At 52.5% G+C, this 25,015-nt stretch overlaps 1 protein-coding gene across 1 annotated transcript; it reads right to left on the bottom strand.

Annotated features, from left to right (window-relative positions):
• Positions 1-255: 255 nt before the first annotated feature.
• LOC122484004 (solute carrier family 22 member 20) lies at positions 256-24,490 on the bottom strand. The gene is made up of 10 exons (XM_043581682.1): positions 23,506-24,490; positions 23,327-23,430; positions 21,735-21,889; positions 19,205-19,373; positions 18,573-18,696; positions 17,081-17,196; positions 10,033-10,247; positions 9,737-9,845; positions 9,339-9,542; positions 256-815 (listed from the first exon to the last, which is right to left on the bottom strand). Exons 1-10 carry the CDS (start codon positions 23,878-23,880, stop codon positions 719-721), a joined length of 1,668 nt encoding a protein of 555 aa, XP_043437617.1. The 5' UTR covers positions 23,881-24,490; the 3' UTR covers positions 256-718.
• Positions 24,491-25,015: the final 525 nt, after the last annotated feature.

Here is a 25,015-nt window from a genome sequence, read left to right as displayed (position 1 = left end):
GAGGTCAGGGAGGCAGGCACGAGGTCAGAGGGATGCCGTCCCACACCCGGGGTTCGTCTCTCTGCAAGACTTGTGGAGAAGCAAACCGCAGCCCATTTCTGCAAGGTGGTGCGGCGGGGAATGCAGCTGAGGGCTAGAGGTCTCTCCGGCTCCTAAGTCTGGTTTCACCGCTTATGCACCAACTGCTGACTAAGCACGTAAAGCACGTACCACGTGCAAGTCCCACATTTGCTAGTTGAGAAGGTAAGTCACAGACACAGGGGAAGAGAGCTTTAATGGCATATGCGGCCAGAAAGAGGAAAGGCCCCATGAGTGGGGCAGAATGGGTTCTCAAGAACAAGCCGGGTGGGGCTGTTCCAGGGACAACCAGGGGCAGAAATGTCAGCCACCCTAACGCTGAGACGTTGTTTTGAGGCGGGATAAGAATGAACAGAGGTCTTAAGGGGGCGGATTCAAGGACGGAAGGGAAAACAGCTCCTCCTTTGGTGCCTGGGCATATTTCTCTTGACTTTCTGCATGTTTGGGACGCCAGTTGGCTGCTGCTGGCCGGTTTTCTTCCAGTCGCCACAGCTCTGGTTTGTGGGCAGCTCTTTGGCACGGACTCGCCGGGCCACCACGGTCCTTGGCCAACCTCACCCCTGATCATTGTCAGGAAAAGCCCCAGCGGTGTCTCAACACCAAAGAAGGTGCGGCCAGCAGGCTCCAGGCTCTTGGCAGCTTAGATGGTTTCTTTGAGGGGAGAAGCTCCCAGCTGCCGGAGAGAAATTTCTTCCGTCTTCTCTTCTGCATCCTCCTTGCGAAGACCTTGTCGGACTCTGTTGAAATGAAAAGGCAAATGGAAAAATGAGACGGAGAGGCAGAAAAGAAGGGGTGAGAAGCAGACGGTGTGAGCACAGCATTCATGGGTGTGTTTGTGCTACGTGCAAGGCATGCGTCGCTGCTGTCCCCAGGGAGGTGGGGGCCGCAGCAGCCCTCCCTCTAGTTCTCACGGGCACCTCCGGGAAAGAGCGCAAGGTCAAAGAGTTTTCCAGTGAGGACGTGCCAAGGTCACCCAACTGGTGAATGGGGCATGAGGTTCAACGAACTTGCAGGTGCCGGGCTTGGCTCCCTGCGGACCAGGCGCTCCGGCAGAGACCCTGGGGGAGTGGGCACTACCAAGGCCCTTCTCCCCCGACCCAGGTAGAGAGTCAGCCAGCCCTGGAGGCAGGGAGGAGAGTGAGGGGAGGGGAGATGGCAGGGAGGTCACCAGGAAAGCCTCCAAGTCCGAGAGCTGCCCCTTGGGGCTTTCTGCTTGACCGGCTGAAGTTTTGCCCTTTTCTCTTTAATCCGTGTTTCTTTGAAAGGATCTGTGTCTGGGGCGCCTGGGTGGCTCCGTCGGTTATGTGTCCGACTTCGGTTCAGGTCATGATCTCACGGCTCGTGAGTTCGAGCCCCGTGTCTGGCTCCGGGCTGACAGCTGGGAGCCTGGAGCCCACTCTGGATTCTCTGTCTCCCTCTCTCTCTGCCCCTCCCCTGCTCATGCTTTCTCTCTCTCCCTCTCTCTCTCTCAAAAGAAATATGAAAAAAAAAAATGTTTTATCAGTGTTTTTATCCTTACCTTGTAACTCTTTTATTTCTAATCTCTTAGTTCAATCGTTTAAGCCATTTTTGCGTGTGATTATTGCTTCGATAATCACAAAGAAACACTTTTCTTCTGGCTTTGCTGTCCTCCATGTGTCTTTTCTGCACTTGAAGCCTTTCCTGACTCTGCCCCTTCGGTCCATCCATCTTATCTGTTATATCTGTTGTGTGCCTGCGGGGGCTGACGGACGGCCCTTATGTCCCGCCTGCCAGTTTCTCCCCAGTTCTGGCGACAGAGTCCCCATCCCTTTCAAAGATAATTCCGAAAAACCCAGAGGCACACATTCTCCAGATCCAACTGCTACAATGGTTAGGCTTGCTCAATATCACTTTTAAAAGTCATCTTATGAGCAACAATGACCAGAGGCAGCCTGTTGTGTGACCTGGAGTTCATGGTCTTCTTTCTTTTTTTTAATGTCTGAAATACAATACAGTCAGCGTTAAAAACATGCCGGGGTCAGCCATGCAACTGGTGTTCACCATGGAGGAGAGGGCGGCAGGAGGTCCCAGCTAACCAATGGCCTGGGCTTTGGCCTTGGTGGAGCGCCAGACCTCTTGCTGCAAGGCTGAGAGCCCATCCCCCACCCCTCCCCTCTCTAAGCTCCCGGTACCAATGGGAGAAGCTCCATGGAAGGTCACTGGTTGGATCCTTGGTACTTTGTCCGGGCCCTGCTGCCTCTCATCTGGGTCTTTCCAAGATCATGGCAGGCTTTAAGGAGCGTCAGACCCTTCCCTAGCTTCTAGGCCCCCAGAGGGGCTACCCTGTGTCTGGGAAACGACTTAACTGAATGCTTATAAATGCTTTCCTTGTGTGCCTCTCCCCCTTAATTACCAAAGAAAACCTGCTCAATATAGACAATTTGAAGATAATTTTTATGTTGAAAAATTTTGTTTAAGTTTTATTTATTTAAGTAGTCTCTGCACTCAACTTGGGGCTCAAACTCAGTCCCCCGAGACTGAGTCGCATGCTTTTCTGACTGAGCCAACCAGACACCTGGAGATAATTTTTAAAATGTAAACCAGCTAGGAAAAAAAATTAAATGTCACTCATACTTTGAGGCAACCACTGTCACCATTTCAACCTATTTCTTTCTCTCTTTTGAGCCCCTATTTTTTTGTTGTTGTTGTTTTATTTCTTTTTTGTTGTTTAGTTTTGTTTATTTATTTAAGTCATCTCCACACCCAGCGTGGGGCTCAAACTCATGACCTTGAGATCAAGAGTCACATGCTCTACCGACTCAGCCAGCCAGGCACCCCTCGAGTCTCTATTTCCGGATATAATTAAGAAACTATCATAATTATTTTAACATACTATTTAACCGTATATTGTAAATATTCCCATGCCCTTAAAAACTCTTCATCAACATAACTTTTAATTATTGCACAATATATCATAATCTATTTAAATTGTTGGAGATCTGGAGAGTTGACATGTTTTTCCTGATACATCAAGCATGGTGATGAATAGCCTTGTAACTAAACCTTTACGTCACATACAATGGCCACATTTCAGCTTATTTCCTCAGGGCAGAATCCTGGAAATGTCATTGCTGCTTAGAAGAATATGAAAAATTTTCCATCTCATGAACAGCAATGCCAAAGAAACTTCCAGAAAAGTTGCAGGACTTTCCTCCTTCCTGTCCCTACATCTTAATCAACTGCTACTATGTTTCCACTTTTTTTTTTCCTTATTGGGTATTTTAAAATGACCTCTCCCCTGTTTTAATTTGCATTTCTTTCATTATGACTGACCTCAATACCTCTCTCCTGTTTATTTTCGATCAGCATTTCCTTCTTTGTGAATGTGATAGTCTTACTTAAAAGGGTTTTTTGAACAGGGTTATTCGTCAACTGTTCCCTTGCTATGTTGCCCCCAAAATCTGGGGCAGAAGTCCAACTGGGTCACAGAGGTTGACTCAACCCCACACCAGGCATTTAGACCATTCTGAAGAAACACTATCTAGTCTTGTGATTCATGAAGGATCTGGTAACGTACATAGAAATAATTTATTTTCAAATGGGTTTTCGTCAGCCTGTGAAGTGGAGGAAGTTCCCTTCCATCGTTACTCTGGGAACCAGCATTAGAAGGTATGTTACAGGGAATCCCTCTCAGCTTGCGGCCATCTTGGAGATGGGTAACCTGAACCTTGGACAAGCCATTTTCTTCTCTTAATCCTCGACACCCAAGGCCTGTGACCAGCACTCGTAATTAGTTGATGAGATTAGAAATTGAGGAAAACGAAATTGGCTGAGGAGTTCTTGAATTCTTATTGTCTCAAATATCAAAAACTCCACTCGACTGACTCATGAGAGAGGCTATCTCTTGTCTCTGGTTCCCCAGCATCACTATTTCCTACCAAACCAGAACAAGTTGAGTCGTTTCTGTCTCATATTTGGTTGGAAGGGAATTGCCAAGAAGAGCTCCTTACAAGTTCCTGAAGAAGCCCATGGACCAGAACACTCGGGAACCTTGCAGAGACATGCTGAATGTGGATCTAATTATAAGCCCCTCAGAGGGTCTAAAGATCTTAACTACAAGGAGTCCTACGGCTGACGGAACAGGCTATCATTGTCTATGAATCTTCGAGGGGGAGATATTGCCCCCAGGGGGCAACAAGTGGTTCTTGGTACAGGGGAGGGGACAAAAAATCTGAGATATTACAATGGCTTGTGGTCTTCCAAAGGGTCACGGTTCGTGAATAGATACACAGTACATCTGTGGCATTAAAATGTTATTGGGAGGGAGGGGGTGTGATTAGGGAAAAAAATGTATATACAAAAAGGTCTCTGCAGTGGGGGTGGGGGTGATAATGTAGAAAGATCTAAATTCCTAAACCCAAGGCCCCATTTAGGCTGAGATTTACTAACGCAAAGGAGACAGAAAGGGTTTTTAAAAATCAGATCACATCAATCCCTTCCTCCAAGTCCTGCGGTCATTTCTCTACTGATTTAAAAGCCTAAATTCTCGGTCATCTCTAAGGCTGCCCCTGCCCCTCTCCAGGCTGGCCTTTCAAGTTCATCACTCAGCTCCTCCCAGCTCTCTGGGACTTCAAGGGGCTTTCACTGGGTGTTCCCTTTTCCACGAACACACGCCTTCCCTTCTCAGCCTGGCTCATTCCATCTCTCTCAAGTCTAGGGGCATCCCCAACCACTCAATTATTCTCTCTTTAAAAAAAAAAAATTTTTTTTTAACATTTATGTTATTTTTGAGACAGAGAGACAGAGCGTGAGTGGGGGAGGGGCAGAGAGAGAGGGAGACACAGAATCCGAAGCAGGCTCCAGGCTCCGAGCTGTCCGCACAGAGCCCAACGCGGCGCTTGAACCCACAAACTGATCATGACCTGGGCCGAAATCGACACTTGACCGACTGAGCCACCACCCAGGCGCCCCTCGATTATTCTCTCTTAATTACATATTTATTTTTGTGTATTTGTTCTCTATGTGCCTCTCTTAACTCTGTAACCTCCAAGAGGGCAGGGATCACATCTTTTTTGTTCGCTCTACACCGACACTGAGCACTGTGTCTGGCACATAGTAGGAACTCAGTGAATAATAATTTAATACATAGATCAGATGTCAAAGAGCCTAAATTAAACACCAGCTCAAATCTTTGACTTCCAGAACTCTCCAGATCTCCCTGTGTCCTCCACTCTTCTTGGCTCACTTATGGCAGGGCTCCATCTGGACGTGCCCTTGCTTGGTGCCTACTCGAAAGCAGGCTTTGTTGCCCCAGATCTGGCTGTTTCCTCCTTAATAAGTCACAGGCTTCAATTTTGTGTGCAAAAGTTTAAATTTTTTTTTTTTTAATGTTTATTTTTGAGACAGAGAGAGACAGAGCATGAACAGGGGAGGGGCAGAGAGAGAGGGAGACACAGAATCTGAAACAGGCTCCGGGCTCCGAGCTGTCAGCCCAGAGCCCGATGCGGGGCTCGAACCCACGGACCGCGAGATCATGACCTGGGCTGAAGTCGGATGCTCAACCGACTGAGCCACCCAGGCGCCCCTTGTGTGCAAAAGTTTATATGAAATGCAAATAGACTTTGAGTGCCGCTAGTCTGCCTTTTGGCATGGTTACACTGGCTCAAGGGGAAGGATAGAGGGATGTGAGGCTGGAGGAGTGGGGAGGCCGAGGGGATTGTCCTTTATCTATTTAGGAGAACAACCTGTGCCACCGAGAATATATGGAAAACTTTTTTCCTTTCCCCTCCTGAACAATTCAGTCTTCAAGCCATTATGTGGGAAGGGAGTTAAATATGAGAAGGGAGAAACGGGCGGTGGGGGGTGTCAGATTGAGGTTGGAGGTAATGGTGTGAGTCATCGTTCTCAGTATGATCTCTGGATATGGAAAAACAGATATACAGGTGTGTGCTCTATATGTATATTCATATATTCGCCGCTTCTGTTCCCTGAGAGGGCTTGAGAGTAGAAAACCCCCAGTAACGGTGAGCCCCTCTCACCTGGATCTTGGCTTCTAAATACCATTCTCTATTAAATGAACCAGGACGCTCAGAGAAATGGCCGCTCCCAGGACAGCTACAGGGAAGTGATGAGCCTAGAATATCTGGTTGTGCCAGAAAACAGGGACGTGCTTAAAGAATTTTAAGGGGGGGCGCCTGGATGACGCAGTCGGTTAGGCGTCCGACTTCAGCCAGGTCACGATCTCGCGGTCTGTGAGTTCGAGCCCCGCGTCAGGCTCTGGGCTGATGGCTCAGAGCCTGGAGCTGTTTCCGATTCTGTGTCTCCATCTCTCTCTGCCCCTCCCCCGTTCATGCTCTGTCTCTCTCTGTCCCCAAAATAAATAAACGTTGAAAAAAAAATTTTTTTTAAATAATTAAAAAAAAAAAAAAGAATTTTAAGGGAACACAGAAGTCAAAGGGGTCCTACTTGTCAAATTTGGAACAAATTGAGCAAAGTAAACAGGGTATAGGGGCCCCTGGCTGGCTCAGTCGGTTAAGCATCCGACTTCGGCTCAGGTCATGACCTCGCCATTTGTGGGTTCGAGCCCCACATTGGGTTCTGTGCTGACAGCTCAGAGACTGGAGCCTGCTTCAGATTCTGTCTCCCTCTCTCTCTGTCCGTCCCCCACCTGAGCTTTGTCTCTCTCTCTCTCTCTCTCTCAAAAATAAATAAATGTTAAAAAAAAAAAAAAAAAGAAGTCCAGAGTCGGACACTTAACTGACTGAGCCACCCAGGCACCCCGAGAACATCCTTGTTCTAAGGAAATACACACACGAGTCTTTGGGAGAGATGTCTCAGTGACTTTCTCTCCTATGATTCGGACAAAAAGTTCCTTGTCTAGCACAGCAACATTTGTTGAGCTTAAGAGAGCTCCCTGCCTTTTTGGAGGTCACTTAGTTTTCCACACTCCTGGCAGGGCCAGCTAGGTCAGATCCAGTCAGCAAATTGTTGTGGGAAAAATGGCCTTGTTATCAACTTTTATAAAAATTAAAATTATTTTTAGTAGATGGCCTCCATTATTTTTTAGTTGTTGGTTCATATCCATAACAATCTACGGTAGTTTTAGAATAAATGTTCCTGGGGCGCCTGGGTGGCTCAGTCGGTTAAGCGGCCGACTTCGGCTCAGGTCATGATCTCACGGTCCGTGAGTTCGAGTCCCGCGTCGGGCTCTGTGCTGACAGCTCAGAGCCTGGAGCCTGTTTCCGATTCTGTGTCTCCCTCTCTCTGACCCTCCCCCGTTCATGCTCTGTCTCTCTCTGTCTCAAAAATAAATAAACGTTAAAAAAAAAAAATTAAAAAAAAAAAAAAGAATAAATGTTCCTGGCAGGATCAAAGGAAGCGGTGTTACCCCAGCTAGAATTTCATTTGGCATTGGTGCGATTTCTCTATAGCCAGGGAAAGCAAAATGTGATCTTAAACATGCCCAGGATCAGAACCATTGCAGTAATATCAGGGGAGGGCACTTCTCCGGCTGCATTTTCATGTACTTGGGTCCCTCAGGCAACATCTCAGAACTCCCGCAAACAGGCTCTGGCTTGGGTTCCCGACAAATATTTACCCAGCATCTGGGGCGTCTGGACCTATATCTGTAGTGTGGGTGGGAATTAAACAGGTAGAGAGCATGGGGAGGAACATTCCAGACAGAGAGAACAGCCTCGGTGGCGTCAGGGGCCAGATCCTGGGAGCCTTGTAAGAGGTCAGATTTTCTTTTTTTTTTTTTTTAAGATTTCACATTTTTAAAAAATGTTTTTATTATTTATTTTTGAGAGCGAGAGAGCTCCAGCGGGAGAGGGACAGAGAGAGGGGGGGACAGAGGATCCAAAGCGGGCTCCGTGCTAACAGCAGCCAGCCTGATATGGGGCTTGAACCCACAAAGCATGAGATCGTGACCTGAGCCAAAGTCGGACCCTCAACCAACCGGGCCACCCAGGTACCCCGAGATTTCAGATTTTACCTTTAATGTAAAAAGGTGCCAGTGAAGGGTTCCAAGGAGGAATGGTGTGTTTCTTTACATGGCAAGCCTTTTGCACCAGTTGCCATATGAAGAATAAAGTGGAGGGGCACCTGGGTGGCTCAGTTGGTCAAGCGTCTGACTCTTGGTTTCGGCTCAGGTCATGATCTCACGGTTTCGTAGATTTGAGCCCCTCGTGGGGCCCTGCACTGACAGCACAGAGCCTGCTTGGGATTCTCTCTCTCTCTCCCTTGCTCATGCTGTTTCTGTCTCTCTCAAAATAAGCTTAAAAAAAAAAAGAAGAAAGTGGAAGGGACAGGGGAGGCTATGAGGCTTGTATAGTTATCTAGACCAGGAGGGGGATGGTCACAGGGGTGACAGAGACGGACAGGTTCTAAAGACATTTTGGAGGCAGAATTGGCAGGATTTGCCAAAGCATATGTCCTTGTCCTTGATCTATGTGAGTCCAGCCCTAGGCCATGGCTCAGGTTAGATGTAGGATGCTCACGGGGGATTATTTTTATTTATTTTTTTTAATGTTTATTTATTTTTGAGAATGAGAGACACAGAGTGGGAGCGGGAGAAGGTCAGAGAGAGACGGAGACACAAAATGCGAAGCAGCCTCCAGGCTCTGAGCTGTCAGCCCAGAGCCCGACGCGGGGCTCGAACTCACGGACCTCGAGATCATGACCTGAGCCGAAGTCGGGGGCTTAACCGACTGAGCCATCCAGGTGCCCCCACCCTGGCACTTTTAGAAACATCGTCAAAGACATGGTCACCTTACTCCGTGACCTCTCTAAGGAGATCATTAGAGATATTTCATCTGGTGCCAACTGTTGAGAAAAGTTTCACTTCCCCCAGAGAACTGGTATCACTTTGTCTCTCTGACAGCAGGACAAAAGGCATTCACGGGCTCTCCCTTTCTGTTGCCAGGAATCTCTGAGCCAAACCTGAAGGCCACCACGGCAGCCACACGGGCCTGTCTTTGAGTCAGGATGTGATACCTCCCCTCCCCACAAACTGCCATCCCTGCTTCTCTGCCCCGCTTTACTCCAGCTCACGTGCCTGCTTTGCCTGGTCCACGGTTTATTCTGGGCTCTGTTTTGACACTGGTTGCCGGCTCTGTCCTTGTCGGACGCTAAGCCGAGATCCCAGACACAAGCGTAGGCGCGGCCTACACGAGTCTCCCAGTACGGCCCCGCTCGCCATGACATCGTAGCAGCCGCAGGAGGACACTCGCCCCGGGTTGTCACGGGGGACCTGGGCCTGTCTGGCCACCCCCACCCCACCGTGCCCAGAGGCTCCTCACCTCCTCTCCATGGCCTCGATGGTCTCCACCAGGGGCGCGTTGCGGGTCTCAGCCAGGAAGCAGACAGCCAGGCCGGCCAGGATCGAGGTGGCCCCGAAGCCCAAGGGCGGCAGGATGGTGCTGAACTCCCCAAGCGTGGTGACCAGGGGTGCAGTCAGACCCCCAAAGCGGGCACTGACCGAAGCAAAGCCCATCCCCATCTGCCTAGAAAGTGTGGACCGGTCAGTGGCCGTGGCCCAGACCTCCCAGGGGGCTGGGAGTGCCAGGGCCTGGGTGCCAGGGGGCAGAGCAGAGAGGAGAGGGGGTCCTGCTTCAGCAAGCCCAGCAGGTGTCGACCTGGAGCTCCCGGGCCTTCCAGGCTGGGGCAGGTGCTGCTCGGCTTCTCCCCACGCACCCACCTGATCTCTGTGGGGTACAGCTCGCCCGTGAACAGGTACACACAGATGAAGGAACTGGCCAGGCAGCCTTTGCCGAGTGCCGCCTGGGCCATGCGCAAGCCCTGCATGTCTGTAGAGGGGGGAGGCAGAGCAGAGGGTCGGGGGTGCTCGGAGCCCCAGAGGGGATCAGGGAGGCAGAGGGGGTAGTGGTGGGAGCAGGGCGCTCAGGAGGGGCTGGGGCATGGAGAGGAGGCAGAGGGAGAGGCTTGGAGCCTGGAAAGGGGGGAGGGAGGCCGGGAAGGTGAGGGATGGCTCACCTTCTGGCACAAACATGTTCGCGATCACCATGAGCCCCGCCAGGAGGAGGAAGGAAGCCACTGTGGCCCGGCGGCCCACGTAAATCATGGTGGTGGTGGCTACCAGCATGGCCGGGATGTCTATGACCCCAAACAGGACCTGGACCAGGTATACGCTGAGTCCAAACTTCTGCAGGTCTATGGCCAGCCCGTAGTAAGCCAGGGAGTTGGAGAACCTGGAAGAGGCAGCAGAATGGTCCTGCTCCAGCCCGGGGTTCACTGTTCTGGACCCGGGGGGACAGCACACGGGATGAAAGACACAGGACTCCTCTCCCGGGGGAATATCACCCGACTTCCCATTCCCCGCCACCAAATCCAAGTCTCCCGACTTGAGTCTTAGAGCCCTGGTCCCTCCCCCCGCTTGCCTGCCCAGCCACCTGCTCCCCCAAGCCCGTGGGTTCTGGAATGTGAGTGTCCTCCCCTGTCCCCTCCACCTCCAGCCCTCAGTGGCTGATCTGAGCTTCACGTCTAAGAGCTGGAGGGAGATAAACGAGAGCCTTCCAACAAGGCAAAGACTCCACGGGACACCCCCACCCCCCCCCACCCCGCGTCTCCCAGCGTTTACTGAGAAATCGGCACCTGAAGATGGGCTGCTTCCGGCAAGGGGGTTTACGGCCAATCTGACAGCAAAGGGGGGTAGAGTTCCCACACCCGGTGGGGGGGAGGGGTCTTCGCAGAAATTTACGACACCCCTGAGGCAGTGTCTCAAAGAGACATTTGTACATACATGTGCTTAGCCGCGTTATTCACAACAGCCGAAAGGCAGAAGCAACCCAACTGTCCATCGACAGATGAGTTGAGACACCAGCGTGTGGTGTATGAGGCCAACTACTCAGCCTTAAGAAGGCAGAAATTCTGGCACGCCCTGGGTGGCTGCTTCGGTGAAGCGTCTGACTCTCGCTTTCGGCTCAGGTCATGACCCCAGGGTCGTGGGATCGCGCCCCGCATCAGGCTCTACACTGAACATGGACCCTGCTTCCGATTCTCTCCCTTTCTCTCTCTCTCTCTCTCTCATCTCTCCCCCCCCCCCCCACTGTGCCTCTCTCCCCCACTTGCGCACTCTCTCTCTCTCACAAAAAATAAAAAGGGAGTAAATTCTGACACGTGCTCCAACATGGATGAAGCTTGAGGTGAAATAAAATAGCCACAAAAAGATAAATACTGTACGTTTCCGCTTCCCCGAGGTCCCCAGAGCAGACAAAAGTAGAGACAGAAAGAACGGCGGTTGCCAGGGGCCGGGTGGAGGGAGATCGAGCACTTGTTTAATGGGTTAAAACAGAGTTTCAGTGTCGCAAGGTGAGGAGGGTTCTGGAACGCAGCAATGCTGAACTGCACACCCACAAACGGCCAACATGCTGAATTTTGTTACGTGTATTTTACCACACTTACGGAAAGCGAAACAAAACAAGGTCCAGAGGAAGGGGGCTTGGGGTTGACGACCCTCATGAAGCCCTGTGGGTCGGCCTGGTTTTGCTTCCGGCGGACCACATGCTGACGCGGCCTCAGGAGCGTATGGGGAGGGGAGGTGGGAAACAGAATCCGGCGGTGGGCTCTCCCCAAGCGGGCCTGGCATCTGCCCCCTGCCCCCGACGGAGAAACGCCTACCATCCCTCCCACCCACCCCGGCCACAGGAGTCAGGGGAGATGGAGAAAAAGCAAAGACGCTTCTGGAAAGGTGACCCGGTAATTCTTGTTGGGCAGGTCTGAGGGAGTCCACGGGAAATCCGGGTCTGATTTCTCCTCCCAGGTGGAGCTGAGAGGCAAGGCCGCCAACATATTATTTGGACCACTCTGGAAAGCAAACAAACCCAGGATAAAACACCCTGTGGCTCTTAATACTGAGGGGAAGGCAGCGTGATGTAGGCTTTGTTTGCTATGCTTTATGATTTATTTATTTATTTATTTTTAACGTTTATTCATTTTTGAGAGACAGAACAGAGCGTGAGCGGGGGTGGGACAGAGAGAGAAGGAGACAGAATCCAAAGCAGGCTCTGGGCTCTGAGCTGTCAGCACAGAGCCCGACGCGGGGCTCGAACTCACGGACCGCGAGATCATGACCTGAGCCGAAGTGGGACACTTAACCGACTGGGCCACCCAGGCGTCCCTGTTTGCTTTAGCGTAGATACTTTGACCTTGGAAAGACCAATTCTGCCTCATCAGTCTCCTTACCTGTCCGGACATCAGGGGCATTGCTCGGACCCCCTCTCGATGTCCTTCTGTCCCCACCCGGTGCTCCCCAACCCTTCCCTTCTGGTGGGCTCCTCTTGCCTCGGCTTCCCGGACGCTGAGCCCTCATGCTCTCCCTCCCCCTCTGTCTGGTATTTCTCTGTCTTCTTCCCCCTTCCTCGTTCTCTCCGGTGTACATGTTCCTGCCTTTCTTCCTTCACAGCATGGAAATAAATGTTCCACCACGTCCGGGCACACGGCCGTGAACAAGATGGACGCGGCCTGCCCTCCCGGGACTTCCGGTCTGGTGGGGAGACAGGCATTGTGGGAAGGAAACCGCGCTCCTCTCCCCATCGTGGAAACAGCTTTGTCACGTTATCCAAGCACAACACAATTATCCTTCGTGTTTCCCTGCCTTGCCGTCTCCTGAGCGGACACTGGGGCTCCCTTCCTAGTAAGGCCTCCAGAGCCCCTGGCCTCCTTTCTGGCATGGTTTTGGCAGGAACGTGGGGCAACCTGGACCCCAAGGACAGCAGGGAAGGGCTCAGATGAGGACAAAGACTCTCATGGAAAAAGCCCTAGACTCTCACTTTCCATCCCTCTCCTCATCTCCCCTCCTCTGCCCAGGGGTCTGCTGCAAGGCCATACCCCTCCCCCATGGCATTTCGGAAAGGCTCTCGTATTTCAGGGAGGGGTCATGGATGGAGCCTGGCTGTCTAGCAGCTTTTATTCTTTTTTTAAGTTTATTTATTTGGAGAGAGAGAGCGGGAGAGGGGCAGAGAGAGAGAGAGAATCCCAAGCAGGCTCCGCGCTGTCAGTGCAGAGCCCAACGCGGGGCGCGAACTCACACGCTGTGAGATCACGATCTGAACTGAAACCAAGAGTCGGACGCATCACCGGCTGAGTCGCCCAGGAGCCCCCATCTAGCAGCTCAGTATCTCTGTCCCCCTCCAACCAAAACAGTTTGCTCTTTATCATGTGCCCTATTTTCATCTTGGGGTAAGAATGACTTTCCAAGGGTGGGGAAGACAAAGGCCTCATCCCTGCTCCCCTATGTGAAACCAGTCTAGAGTCCGACAACCCCAAATGATATTTTTCTCCTCGTGGCCCCTGCCACCACCACATCCTGTGTCATCAAAGATGGTGAACCTAGAAAACTCTTGACTGGGTCACATGAGGCTATGACGTCAACAGGAAGAGGAGGGGCCTAAAACAAAGGCAAAATTCTTACTTGCCTCCTAGTCATTTTATCATTTAAGAAATGATGAGGGGTTTAGGAGTTCTGTGGGAGGAACTGGGAGCAGAAACCAATTTATACACTTTCTCTTATCTCGTATCACGTAAGGTAACACTCATAGTCTCCTGGGATTAGGACAGGGAACGATACTACTCATGAGTTAACTATATACAGAGAGAACATATGATTAAATAAATATAAATATATATTTATATTCTGGGTAGAGTTTTTGTCGGATGTTGGTTTTTTGTTTACATTTTGGAAAAAGTTTACATTCACAGAAACTTTGAAAAGTTAGATTAGACGCCTTTGGGGGGGTCGTTATTCAGCCCCCCACAAGTAGTATATTCATACAGTGGAATGTTACACAACGAAAATAACTAAGTTATATCCTGCAACCTGGAGGTACCTCACAAACATGATCTTGAACAAGAGAAACTCGTTGCAAAAGAGTACACTCTGGGGGCGTCCGGGTGGCTCGGTCGGTTACGCATCTGACTTTGGCTCGGGTCATGATCTCACAGTTTGTGAGTTCAAGCCCCGCGTGGGGCTGTGTGCTGACAGCTCGGAGCCTGGAGCCTGCTTCGGATTCTGTGTCTCCCTCTCTCTACCCCTCCCCTGCTTGTGCACACGCTCTCTCAAAAATAAAGAAATCAACATTAAAAGAGAGAGAGAGGGAGAGAGAGAGACCAAAAGAGACTCTTAACAATAGAGAACAAACTGAGGGTTGATGGAGGGAGGTGGGTGGGGGATGGGCTAGATGGGTGATGGGCATTAAGGAGGCCACTTGTTATGATGAGCACTGGGTATTGTATGTACTTACATGAATCACCAAATTCTACCTCGGAAACCAATATTACGCTGTATGTGAACTAACTAGAATTTAAGTAAAAATTTACAAAAAGTATTGCAAAGCTGCTATGTGCCATGAGCTGGATTCATACAACACTGTACAAATATTTACATATGTGATTAAGTTATTAAAAGTAAGCAGCACGGGTGCCTGGGTGGCTCAGTCGGTTAAGCATCCGACTTCAGCTCAGGTCACGATCTCACATTTAGTGGGTTCAAGCCCCGCGTCGGGCTCTGTGCTGACGGCTCGGAGCCTGGAGCCTGCTTCTGATTCTGTGTCTCCCTCTCTCTCTCTGCCCCCTCCCCATCTCATGCTCTCTCTCTCTCTCTCTCTCTCTCGAAAGTAAATAAAACATCTTAAAAAAATGTTTTTTAATTCTAATCTTCACAGGCAACCTATGTGGTAGGTACTTTTATGACATCAATGTTACATATGGGGAAACTGAGGCACAGAGAGGCTAAGTAACTCGCCCAAGATCACACAGACAGCAAGTGGCAAGAGTTGAGATTCTAATCCAAGCGATCGGGTTCCAAGTCCCGCCTCTTTTGGTTTTGTTTTATTTTTTTAATCGAAGTACAGTTGAGTCCTGCCTCTTAACCAACACACTGTACTGCCTGTATGTTTTTGAGCTGTTTGAAAAGAAAATATTTTTCTCAATGAGTACGCCGTACTTTTTATCTAGGAAAAAAGCCAGCGAAGAAAGAGACATGCAAGTTAACAGAAAGCACTTACAACAGAAGTTTGTGAAAGTCCACCAGTTCCCAGCACTTAACCTTCCTCCCGAACCTCCCCACCCGCTGACAGAAAAACCGTCTGGGCGGCCCAGTCACTAGCTGTCCAAGTTCCTCCCTTTTAACAGAAACGGGCCTTAGCTTATTCTTCCCAGAGGGATCCAAGAGGGGACTTTCAACCCTGGAACTTTTTTGTTTCTTTGTTTTTTGGTGTTTTAAGTAGGCTTCACACCCAGAGTGGAGCCCCACGTGGGACTTGAACCCACAACCCTGAGATCAAGGCCTGAGATCAAGAGCTGGACGCTTAACTGACTGAGCCACCCAGGCACGCCCACCCTGGAATTTTTAATTTGTGATGTTTCTTCCCAGTGGGAAGAAGACAGGAAAGTTGGAAGCTTGCAGGCCAGGGGAAAGCCTGGGTCAGCTGGGTGACCGCGGTAGGGCGTCCCTTCCCTGACTTGGGTTCCGAGGAGTTCTCTGGCTGCCCAGAGCCAGAACTGCCCCACGGGCAACACTGTTGGGGCAGAAGCCCTCTCAAGGTCAAGAGTGGTGGACCATTCCACATTCCCAATGCACAGCAGATACAGTTCAAGACTTAAATCAGAGAATAGAATCTACCTGAGCGCTTAAACCCCAGCCAGGTGTGGGGTTACGTGTCCAAAAGTTGTGTTCTCTCTCTCACTCTCTCTCTTTTTTTTTTTAAACACTTATTTAGTTTTGGGAGAGCGCAAGCAGGGAAGGGGCAGAGAGAGGGGGACGGAGGGTCCAAAGCGGGCTCTGTGCCGACAGGCTGATGGCAGCGAGCCTGATGCGGGGCTCGAACTCGTGAACCGCGAGATCGTGACCTGAGCTGAAGTCAGACGCTCAGCCGACTGAACCACCCAGGCGCCCCCAAACGTTTAGTGCTCAAAAGGACCTGAGGGGTAGGTATCTAAGTAGCAAATTGCGGCACCAGGAGGCTGGCTGGCTTGTTCAAGGTCACCCAGGGAGTCTGTCTTCTATCACTGCCTGGCTGGTTCCCACTAAACCCAAGGGCTGGTTCTGCTCCAGAGAACAGGTCATTCATAGCCTGTGTTCCCTACTTCACACTTACTATTATTCTGCCAAGTGAAATGACAATGGTCCCCTCCCATTTTTTAAATCAGCTCCTTATCTGAGGATTTGCCAGCTTCCAGTCTGTGCCAAGGGGAACGGATCGCTTTTGTATTTTTACCCATTAAAAGAAACTTTTTTTTTAATGTTAATTCATTTTTGAGAGAGAGAGAGAGAGAGAGAGACAAAGCACGAGCAGGGGAGAGGAAGAGAGAAAGGGAGACACAGAGTCTGAGGCTGGCTCCAGGCTCTGAGCTGGCAGCACAGAGCCCAACGCGGGGCTGGAACTCGTCAACCGCGAGATCATGACCTGAGCCAAAGCCAGACGCTTAACCGACTGAGCCACCCAGGCGTCCCTGTATTTTTATCCTTTTTACATCTTCAGGCCCATCTACACAGCTGCTGTGAATTTCTTCCTGCTCATGTGGCAAACTCCACAGCCATTTTGTAAAATCCCCCTAAATGCCATTTCCTGCATGAAGCACTCAGCATCCCCAGCCAAGAGAACTGCCATAAGGACGCTTGTCATACCTCATAGACATTATTGTTTCCCTGTCTGTCCCCTTCTGGACCCACAAGTGTTTTTCTAGAGCGGGACACTTCCCAGAATCTCCTGGAGAGCCCCAAGGGCATATCAGGATGGGACAAGGTGCATTTGGGAAAAGTTGTGTGAGTGATTTCAACAGGTGGCCCTCCACCAAGGTGAGACCCACTGCCCAGATTTGGGGTCCCTAGGTCAGCCCAGATGTCTCATCTATGACCACATGTCAGCGCCCAGCAGAGGGTCAGAGGACCCTAGAGAAAGAATACGAAACAAGATTGAATTCACAAAGCTCACGTTAAGAGTATTTAAGAACAGACTTTGGAAGTGGGAATAAAAGGCATGTCCCGGCCTCGGGTCAAGGACTTGGGCTTGAGCACATCACCTACCAGACCACCATGAGACAGCACGTGATCTTTCGGATGGCCGGGGTTCGGAAGAGGTCCAAGACTGAGTTGGAGGGGCAGACACTTGCTATCTCACTCTGGATGTAGGAGCTCACCACCTGGGCAAGGAAAGGTTGATCAGCAGAAGAGAAGGATCTGGGATCCTATCTTCCTGCCAGGAGTCCCTTCATCTGTGGAGAGGAAGGTCAAGGTTGAGTTCTCTGGCAAGATGGCTGTTGCCAGTCTCCTCTCTGTCCTGAGACCAATGGCCCTCCACAGATTGTGTCCCGAGCTTTAGAATGAAGCAGAGGCTCTCATGCGAGTTCCAAGACTCCTGAGCTGCCTGCTGCTGAGGCTGAAATAGCCACCTGTGGTTCAAGAGAGACCCTCATGCCTCACTTCTTTTTTAATTTTTTTTTTTCCCAACGTTTATTTCTTTTTGGGGACAGAGAGAGACAGAGCAGGAACGGGGGAGGGGCAGAGAGAGAGGGAGACACAGAATCGGAAACAGGCTCCGGGCTCCGAGCCGTCAGCCCAGAGCCGACGGGGGGGCTCGAACTCACGCGAGATCACTCGAGATCTCGCGAGATCGTGAACTCCCGGACCGCGAGATCGTGACCTGGCTGAAGTCGGACGCCCAACCGACTGCGCCACCCAGGCGCCCCGCTCATGCCTCACTTCTGGTAGAGGATCTGAGATTGGCTTGGCCAGTGGTCAGGGGTAGGGGTTTCTCGTGGTTCTGCCACTCGCCACCGTGTGTTCTTAGGCAAATGACGTGAGGCATTCAAACCTCAGTTTCCTTATCTGCTACAGTGACAAGTAAATGAGATTATGGGGGCACCTGGGTGGCGCAGTGGGTTGAGTGTCGGACTCTTGATCAGGTCACGGGTCAAAGGAGGGTGGATCAAGCCTGCTTAAGATTCTCTCTCTCTCCCTCTGCCTCTTTCCCCCACTCGTGTGCGCGCGCTCTCTCTCTCTCTCTCAGATTAAATAGGTAAATAAAGAAATGAAATTATGTACCTTAGCATGGTGCCTAGCACGGGGCTCGATAAATGGTACTTAATTTATAATAACTGGTGACTGTCTTATAAATGGTAATTATCTTATGAGGGTATTTGTAATACATGGTGCTTCTATTACTGATTCTTCGATAATTTCATTTTATGATTTCTATGTTAATGTTTTCATTTTATTTTGTTATTGTATTTAAGTTTCAGCCAGGCGTCGATGGGAATGGGGTCCCCCCCCCCCGCCCCTCCCTTGCATAGATGGATGGCCTGATCAACAAAGCAGTTAAATTATTTATCTCGGATCACACAGCCGTTCGATGGAGAACGTTTTGGCCAGACCGGAACTCATCCTACCCTTATTCCGCCGCCTCTCCACCTGGATGGTGGACGAGTCCTGGGAAGCTACTAAATCCTGGTACATCTTGAGGCCGGCCACCAGCAAGATTAGAAATGGTTCCTACTCTTCCTGTACCCTTGCTGCCCACCTCTTTGGTCAGCCTTTCCCCTTCGTCCATTCTCCCATTCATAACAGCCACCTTCCGAAGGTTCTCCACAGCTAGCTGGGACTTGCCATGGAGCAGGAGCCATCGGGATGACTCTGGCAGCCACCTGTGACCGAAAGAAGGACAAAGAATGGCAGCGTTGGGCGGAACCCACTCTCCAGACCCAAGTACACCTTCGTTCCCCTTCCTTTGGACCCTGAAAGGTGACGTCTCCTGCTGCCTGCTGAATCCGGAAGACTGGGACATGCCAGCTTGCCTTTTTCAGCGCGCACCAGACAGGGAATCCCTGAAGGGCATCTAGTAACTTCCACACATCCAGTTTTGAATCTGGTTCTGACGCTGGTGTGTAGCTTAAATGAGGCACGGGCCCTCCCTGGGCTGTGCCTCGGTTCCCCACTGGTTGTGAGTTGCAAAGGAACTGATGAGGCAAAACCGCTGTAATATTCTGGAGCCCCACGCTAGCGTAAGGGATTTTATTGGAGCTTCCCAATAAGCCACGGGCCGTACCTGTGAGCCCGTGGCCTCCACGGGCATCGACCCTCTTCCGTGGGTCACTGCATACCCCAAACTTGTCATCCGCCCCACGCCCCACGCCCCTCTCTGTCAGGACATACCAAGAATAGAGGAAGAAGATGAGGAAAGGAACAGAGACAGCAAACTGTAGCCACCGCCAGGGGCGGATCACGTATGCCACTCCGGCCAGGATGAGCTGACCCAAGGTAAAGGAGTACCCCAGCAAGACCCCCGCCACGGTCCGGCCCCGGGTGGGCATCCACTCCACGACTGCAGAGAAAAGCAGGACAGAATCAGTGGGACTCATAGCCCACGGGGTTGTCTCATTCACCTGTGCCCTTTATAGGGACTCTGTGGACACCCGAAATTTTTCCCAAGATCTGCTGAGACACAGGGAGCACCAGAGAATCAGACATAACCAAGAAAACCACAAGGATGTTAGGAAAAATCACGGCACATTTTTTTTTTTCAATCCTAGAGTCAGGAAAGGCTTTTCTAAGAAAGTCACAAAACCCAGAAGCAACCAAAGGGAAGATCAACAAAACTTGACTCTATAAACACAGGAACGTCTGAATATAAACAAACACAAACACCATGAGCCAGGTCACAGGGTCAGCAAACACAAGCAAAGGAACAAAAAATTTGCAACTCAAATTACAGATAGAGGGTGAATTTCCCTAACACTGGACCGGTTCCTACAAATCAATAGGAAACGGAAGAAAAGGCAAAACAAACGAACAAAAACAGGCAAAAGATGTACATGGTTGGTAGGAAAGGAAATAGAATGGCTCTTAATTACATGATTGTTTTGTAAACAGCAAAACTTGGGAACAACCTATAAGCCCATCTATGGGGGACTGGTTGAATCATGCACGCTCAGAGGAGGCAACCACAACAGATTAACGAGGACACGTCTTCCCCGTGAGCAGCCAGCTCCTGTGTCCATCGTGTGTCCAGGCCATCAGCAAATCCTGTTGCTTCCACGGGCAGAATCTAGCAGAACCCCTCCTGCTTCCTCCTGCTACCCCCTGGCCCAAGCCCGTCTGCAGCCTGCTGACCGGCACGGGAGCCCCGGAACTGGCCCCCACGGGGATCCTGGCAAATGCTAAGCCAGATCCTCTCCGCAGCTCGGGATCCTCGAGTGGCCCCCGTCTTGCTCAGAGTCAAAGCCAAAGTCTTGTAAATGGCCACAGGGCCTAAGGGTCTGCCCCCCAACTCCCTGACCTCATCCATCACCACTCCCCTGCCCCCTGCCCACCCCGTGCTCTGCTCCAGCCACAAGGACCCCCTCCTCTGGAGCCCACTAGAAACACACACCCCTCGGGGTCTTTGCCTGGAATGTCCTTCCCCCCAGATAGCGGCAGATGCCCTCCCTCCCTCCTGCGAGCTTTACTCAGTGACCCCTCTCAGTGAGGACTTTCCCGGGCCACTGCCCCCTCCCTCTGCCCCCCACCGCAAGCTTATTTCCTTTGTGGGCTTTAATTTTCTCCTGTAGCACTTATCACTTTCCAACATACTATATAACCTACTTATTTGTGTTTCTATCTTTCTTCCTGCACAAGAGCACGGGCTCCACGGGAGCAGAGATCTGCCTTGTTCGTTGCTCGGTCTCTGGTACTTAGAGGTGCATCGGGTACACGGCGGTGCGTGTATGTGTGTGGGGAGGGGTGTGTGTGTAGGGGTGCATGTGTATGTAGGGGTGTGTGTGTGTCATAGAGGCGATTCTAGCATGAGATGGGCCATGCATGTCCATTCCTGCCTTCAGATCCCACGGGCTGTGGCTTGACACCCCATCCCAAAGGCTGAGACGAGTGGGCTGGGATTTGCTGGGATCCTGAGTGAGCTCGTGCAACCTTCGATGTCCTGATTCAGGGAGGGGGGCTGTCAGGTGCGCCGGCCTGGCACCTCCCGGTTCTCCAGCCCCGAGATCTCCCCCACCCCTGAAACGAAAGATCCATTCCGTGTTTGGCAGCCGTCTGGATGCCTCAGACCCTCCCTGAGCCTGTCCCGGGAGCAAACTAAGTCATCAGCAAACGCAGGTGGCTAGCCTGCATCCACCGTGGGTTTCCTGCTGCCTGACAGTGCACCGGGCCAGAGCCACCGGGAGCTGCCTGAAACCAGCCTGGAGTGAGGACGGACCCTGTTACTTCGGCCTGGGCAGGGGGGACGTTCCCACTTGGCTTCCAGGGCGTAAGGTCTCCACCATGGCGCTGTGGAGTCACCACCTTTGCGGCCTGGGTGAATCCTGCCCCTTTGGAGCCACATAAGTCCCGCCGCCTTGGGGGCCACTGTATCTCACCTCCCTTCTGGGTCCCCGCCCTGAGCCCACAACGAGTCTGGCATACAGTAGGCGCTTACTAAGTGGTTATCGTTGACTTATTCACACAGGAAATAATTCAACCCTCTCAGCATATAGGTGGGCAAATCGAAACCCAGGGTCCACAGCTCACTGCTGACAGGGCCGTGGTTGAGAGCCCAGGTCACCCAAGAACCCCGGGCTGGGGGTTCTGAGTGGAGGTTACCGGGTGAGACTCCCAACACAACACAACAGGAAAGACTGCACTAAGAGGGCGGCCATCCCCCCTTCCACGAGCCCCCCTCCCCGCCAGGCCCCTCCGCGGCCAGACTCACCCAGGGAGAGGGAGTTGAGGATGATGCCGGAGAAGGTCATGCCCATCAGGAACCGGAAGACACAGTAGGCACCGAAGGAACTGAAGTATGCCGTGGCAGCCCCCGAAACTGCCAGCTGCAGGTAGGACCAGACCAGGGGGCCCTTGCGGCCCAGCCTGAGCCAGGCGCCGGGCACGAGGTTAGGGTCGGAGGTGGCAGCAGCAGGGAGGGCAAGAGGAAGTGCCCCCCAGGCCCGTCCCTCATAACAGAACATCGGCTGGGCCCCAGGCCCTGGAGGCAGAGGTTGGTCAGGGAGGGAGAAGCGTGGTGTGGGAGAAAACTGAAGACACAGAGATGTATTTCCTCTTTGGCCCCTTCATTCGAGGAGTATCTCTGCCCCCCCCCGCCACCTCCTAATCTTCAGGCTTAAGGAAAGGCAGGGATTCTGCCAAGGTCCAGAGGCAGGCGCAGCAGGTGGGGAGAGGGTCCCCTGCGCGAACTTCTGGCTGGCTGGAAGCCTCACCCTGGAACTCACGGGCCACTGGGAGCAGGACCCCCGGGTCAACTCTTCACGGAAACTGATCATGTTGGGGAGGCCAGGGTGGGTTGGGGCCTTGTCACACCACAAAGGGGTCAAAGGTCAGGATTCAGGGTAGCAGGGTTATCCCAGTCTGGTTCTGACACTGCCCCGTTTGTTCAGTGAGGGTCCAGGGCCAGAGTTTTCTAGCTGGGCTGGGAGGGCCGCAGGCCATCAAGGGGGCGGGCAACATTTCTTCTCCACACACCCCATGATACACTCACTCATTCAGTCATTCATTCTTTTTGTGGGGGAGGGGGAGAGAGGGCGGGGGGGAGGGGCAGAGCGAGAGGAAGACACAGACTCCCGAAGCAGGCTCCAGGCTCCGAGCCGTCAGCACAGAGCCCGACGCGGGGCTTGAACCCACAGACCGCGAGATCATGACCCGAGCTGAAGTCGGACGCTTAACCGACTGAGCCACGAACGCGCCCCGGGGAGGGCTCTCTCTAATGAAATACGCAGAGACCTCGAAGTGAAGAAAAAGCCGGTCACAGAAGCATGCGTGGGGTGGGCCAGCATTTGTATAATGAAGGTGGGACACAGCAGGTGCCCACGGGTCCATGTTGGCTTGGACTGCATAAAGTCATAAACTATCGCTGGTAGGATGCACAGAAACCAGGCCGCCCTCTAGAAATTACTGGACGGCGGGGCAGGAGTGGGAAAGGGACACGTCCCTGCATGCTCTCTCCCACCTTCTGGAATTTTGAACCGTGTGAATGTGTTATGTATACACAAATAAGCCTCAATAAAGGAACATTAGGGGTGCCTGGGTGGCTCAGTCGGTTAAGCATCCGACTTCAGCTCTAGGTCAAGATCTCACGGTTCGTGGGTTCAAGCTCCACATCGGGCTCCGTGCTGACAGCTCGGAGCCTGGAGCCTGCTTCGGACTCTGTGTCTCTCTCTGCCCCTCCTCCACTCGTGCCGGCCTCTCACTCAAAAATAAATAAACATTAAGAACTATTTTTTAAAAATACAGAAATAAGAAAAATTAATGAAGAGGCTCAGGTGGCTGGGACCCTCCTCCCTAAAGGCTCACCTGTCCGCAAGGCCACCAAACACGATGGCGCCCACCAGCACGCCGGCCATGTAGATGGACTGAGCGAGGTCGCGGAGGGGGCGGGCCTCACACACCAGATCCCACTGCAGGGGAGAGAGGGACGCTCCAGCCTCCGCCTCGGGCAGCAGCCCCCCACCCCGCCCCCGGCCCCCGCTGACCTCCGTCACGATAGTGGACGGGAAAACGCTGCGGTCATAGACCCAGCCGTCCCTGCAGCCCTCCGTGGCCGCCCCGCCGACAGACGTGTTGGGGCTCAGGAGGGCCCACTGAGGCTCCTTGAAGCGCCGGCATGGCTCGGGGTCCCCCAGGCGGTCCAGGGGTACGACGGCCCTGAGCCAGGCCCCCGAGTCGTTGGTGGCGGCCGCGGTGTGGTTGGAGGGGCCTTGGCAATGGTGGCGAGGCACGGCAGCTGTGAAGTTCTGCAGGAAGTTGTGACAGGCCAGCAGGCTGCAGGGCAGCAGCAGCAGGCCCGTGTAGACGAGCTGGAAGCGACCCACTCCGCCTAGGCGGTCCAGCAGGTCTGTGAAGGCCATGGCCGCGGGCCTGGCCTACGGCCCAGCCTGCCGGGGCCTTATGTAAAGGACGGGGCCCTGGGAGGTGGAGGAACAGGCCCGGGGTCAGGACCGCAGATGCCCCGTGTCTGGCAGGTCGGAGGGATCCAATTACACCTCACAGGAGGCCTCGAGTGTCCCCAGGTCTGCAGGCCCCCCGCCCCCCAGCCCTTTGTCCTTGTTTCTCTTAATCTCACTTCTCAGTTAGAAGACCAGGGGTCCCAGGGGGCCATCTCACAGCGCACTGCCCACCGCTCAGGTCTGCAGGCCCAGCCACCGGTCCCCTGCCTTCGCCAGGAGGACCCCAGCAGTAAATGGGGCACCATCACCACGCTCCCCTTTATTCTGGAGGCCTTTGTGAGGCATCCTCAAGAACCCGGTTCCAGCCTCGGCACATGGGATCCAGTCCCTGTCCCCCAACCCTCAAGAAGTCAGGGGCTGGCTGCACAGGAGAGCCTGAGGTGGGGGGCCGGGGGAGAAGTCCTTTAAAAATGCTCATACAGGGCAGGGGCGCCTGCGTGGCTCAGTCGGTTAAGTGTCCAACTTCGGCTCAGGTCCTGATCTCGTGGTTGGTGAGTTCGAGCCCCGCATCCGATTGAGCATGGAAGCACAGAGCCCGCTTCAGATCCTTTGTCCCCACCTCTCTCTGCCCCTCCCCAGCTCATGCTCTCTCTCTCAAAAATAAATAAAAATTGAAAAAAGAAAAAAGTTTGAAAATGCTCAAACAAGGCAGCCAAGGGGGAGCCCTGATCTCCCTGCCTCCGCCCCAGGCACTCAGCCCCAGGGTGGGGGTTCGTGAGGGGTTAGGGCTGCCAGATCATCCAGACCCTTAGCATTCCAACCGTCTCATCAGACAAAACCCAATACAGAGAACTAAGAGGGCGGGGCCCAGTGCACCTGCCCTCCCAGCCCTCGACCTGGCCCTCTCCCAAATCAGCCCGGGCTCCCAGGAAGTGATGGCCACTCCCCTTACAGACAGGACGCCAAGGCCCAGGACCTGGTCTAGGACTCCCAAGGACAACACACAGGCTCAGGACAGCGGGTCCGGGCCCTGTGCCAGCCTGTGGCAAGCAGTGTCCCAAAAGTCTGCACTTGGGGCTCCACCTGGGGCTCTGAG

This window comes from Prionailurus bengalensis, chromosome D1 (genome assembly GCF_016509475.1).
Source record: "Prionailurus bengalensis isolate Pbe53 chromosome D1, Fcat_Pben_1.1_paternal_pri, whole genome shotgun sequence".
NCBI lineage: Eukaryota > Metazoa > Chordata > Mammalia > Carnivora > Felidae > Prionailurus > Prionailurus bengalensis.
This window is presented reverse-complemented; position numbering and strand designations above follow the sequence as displayed.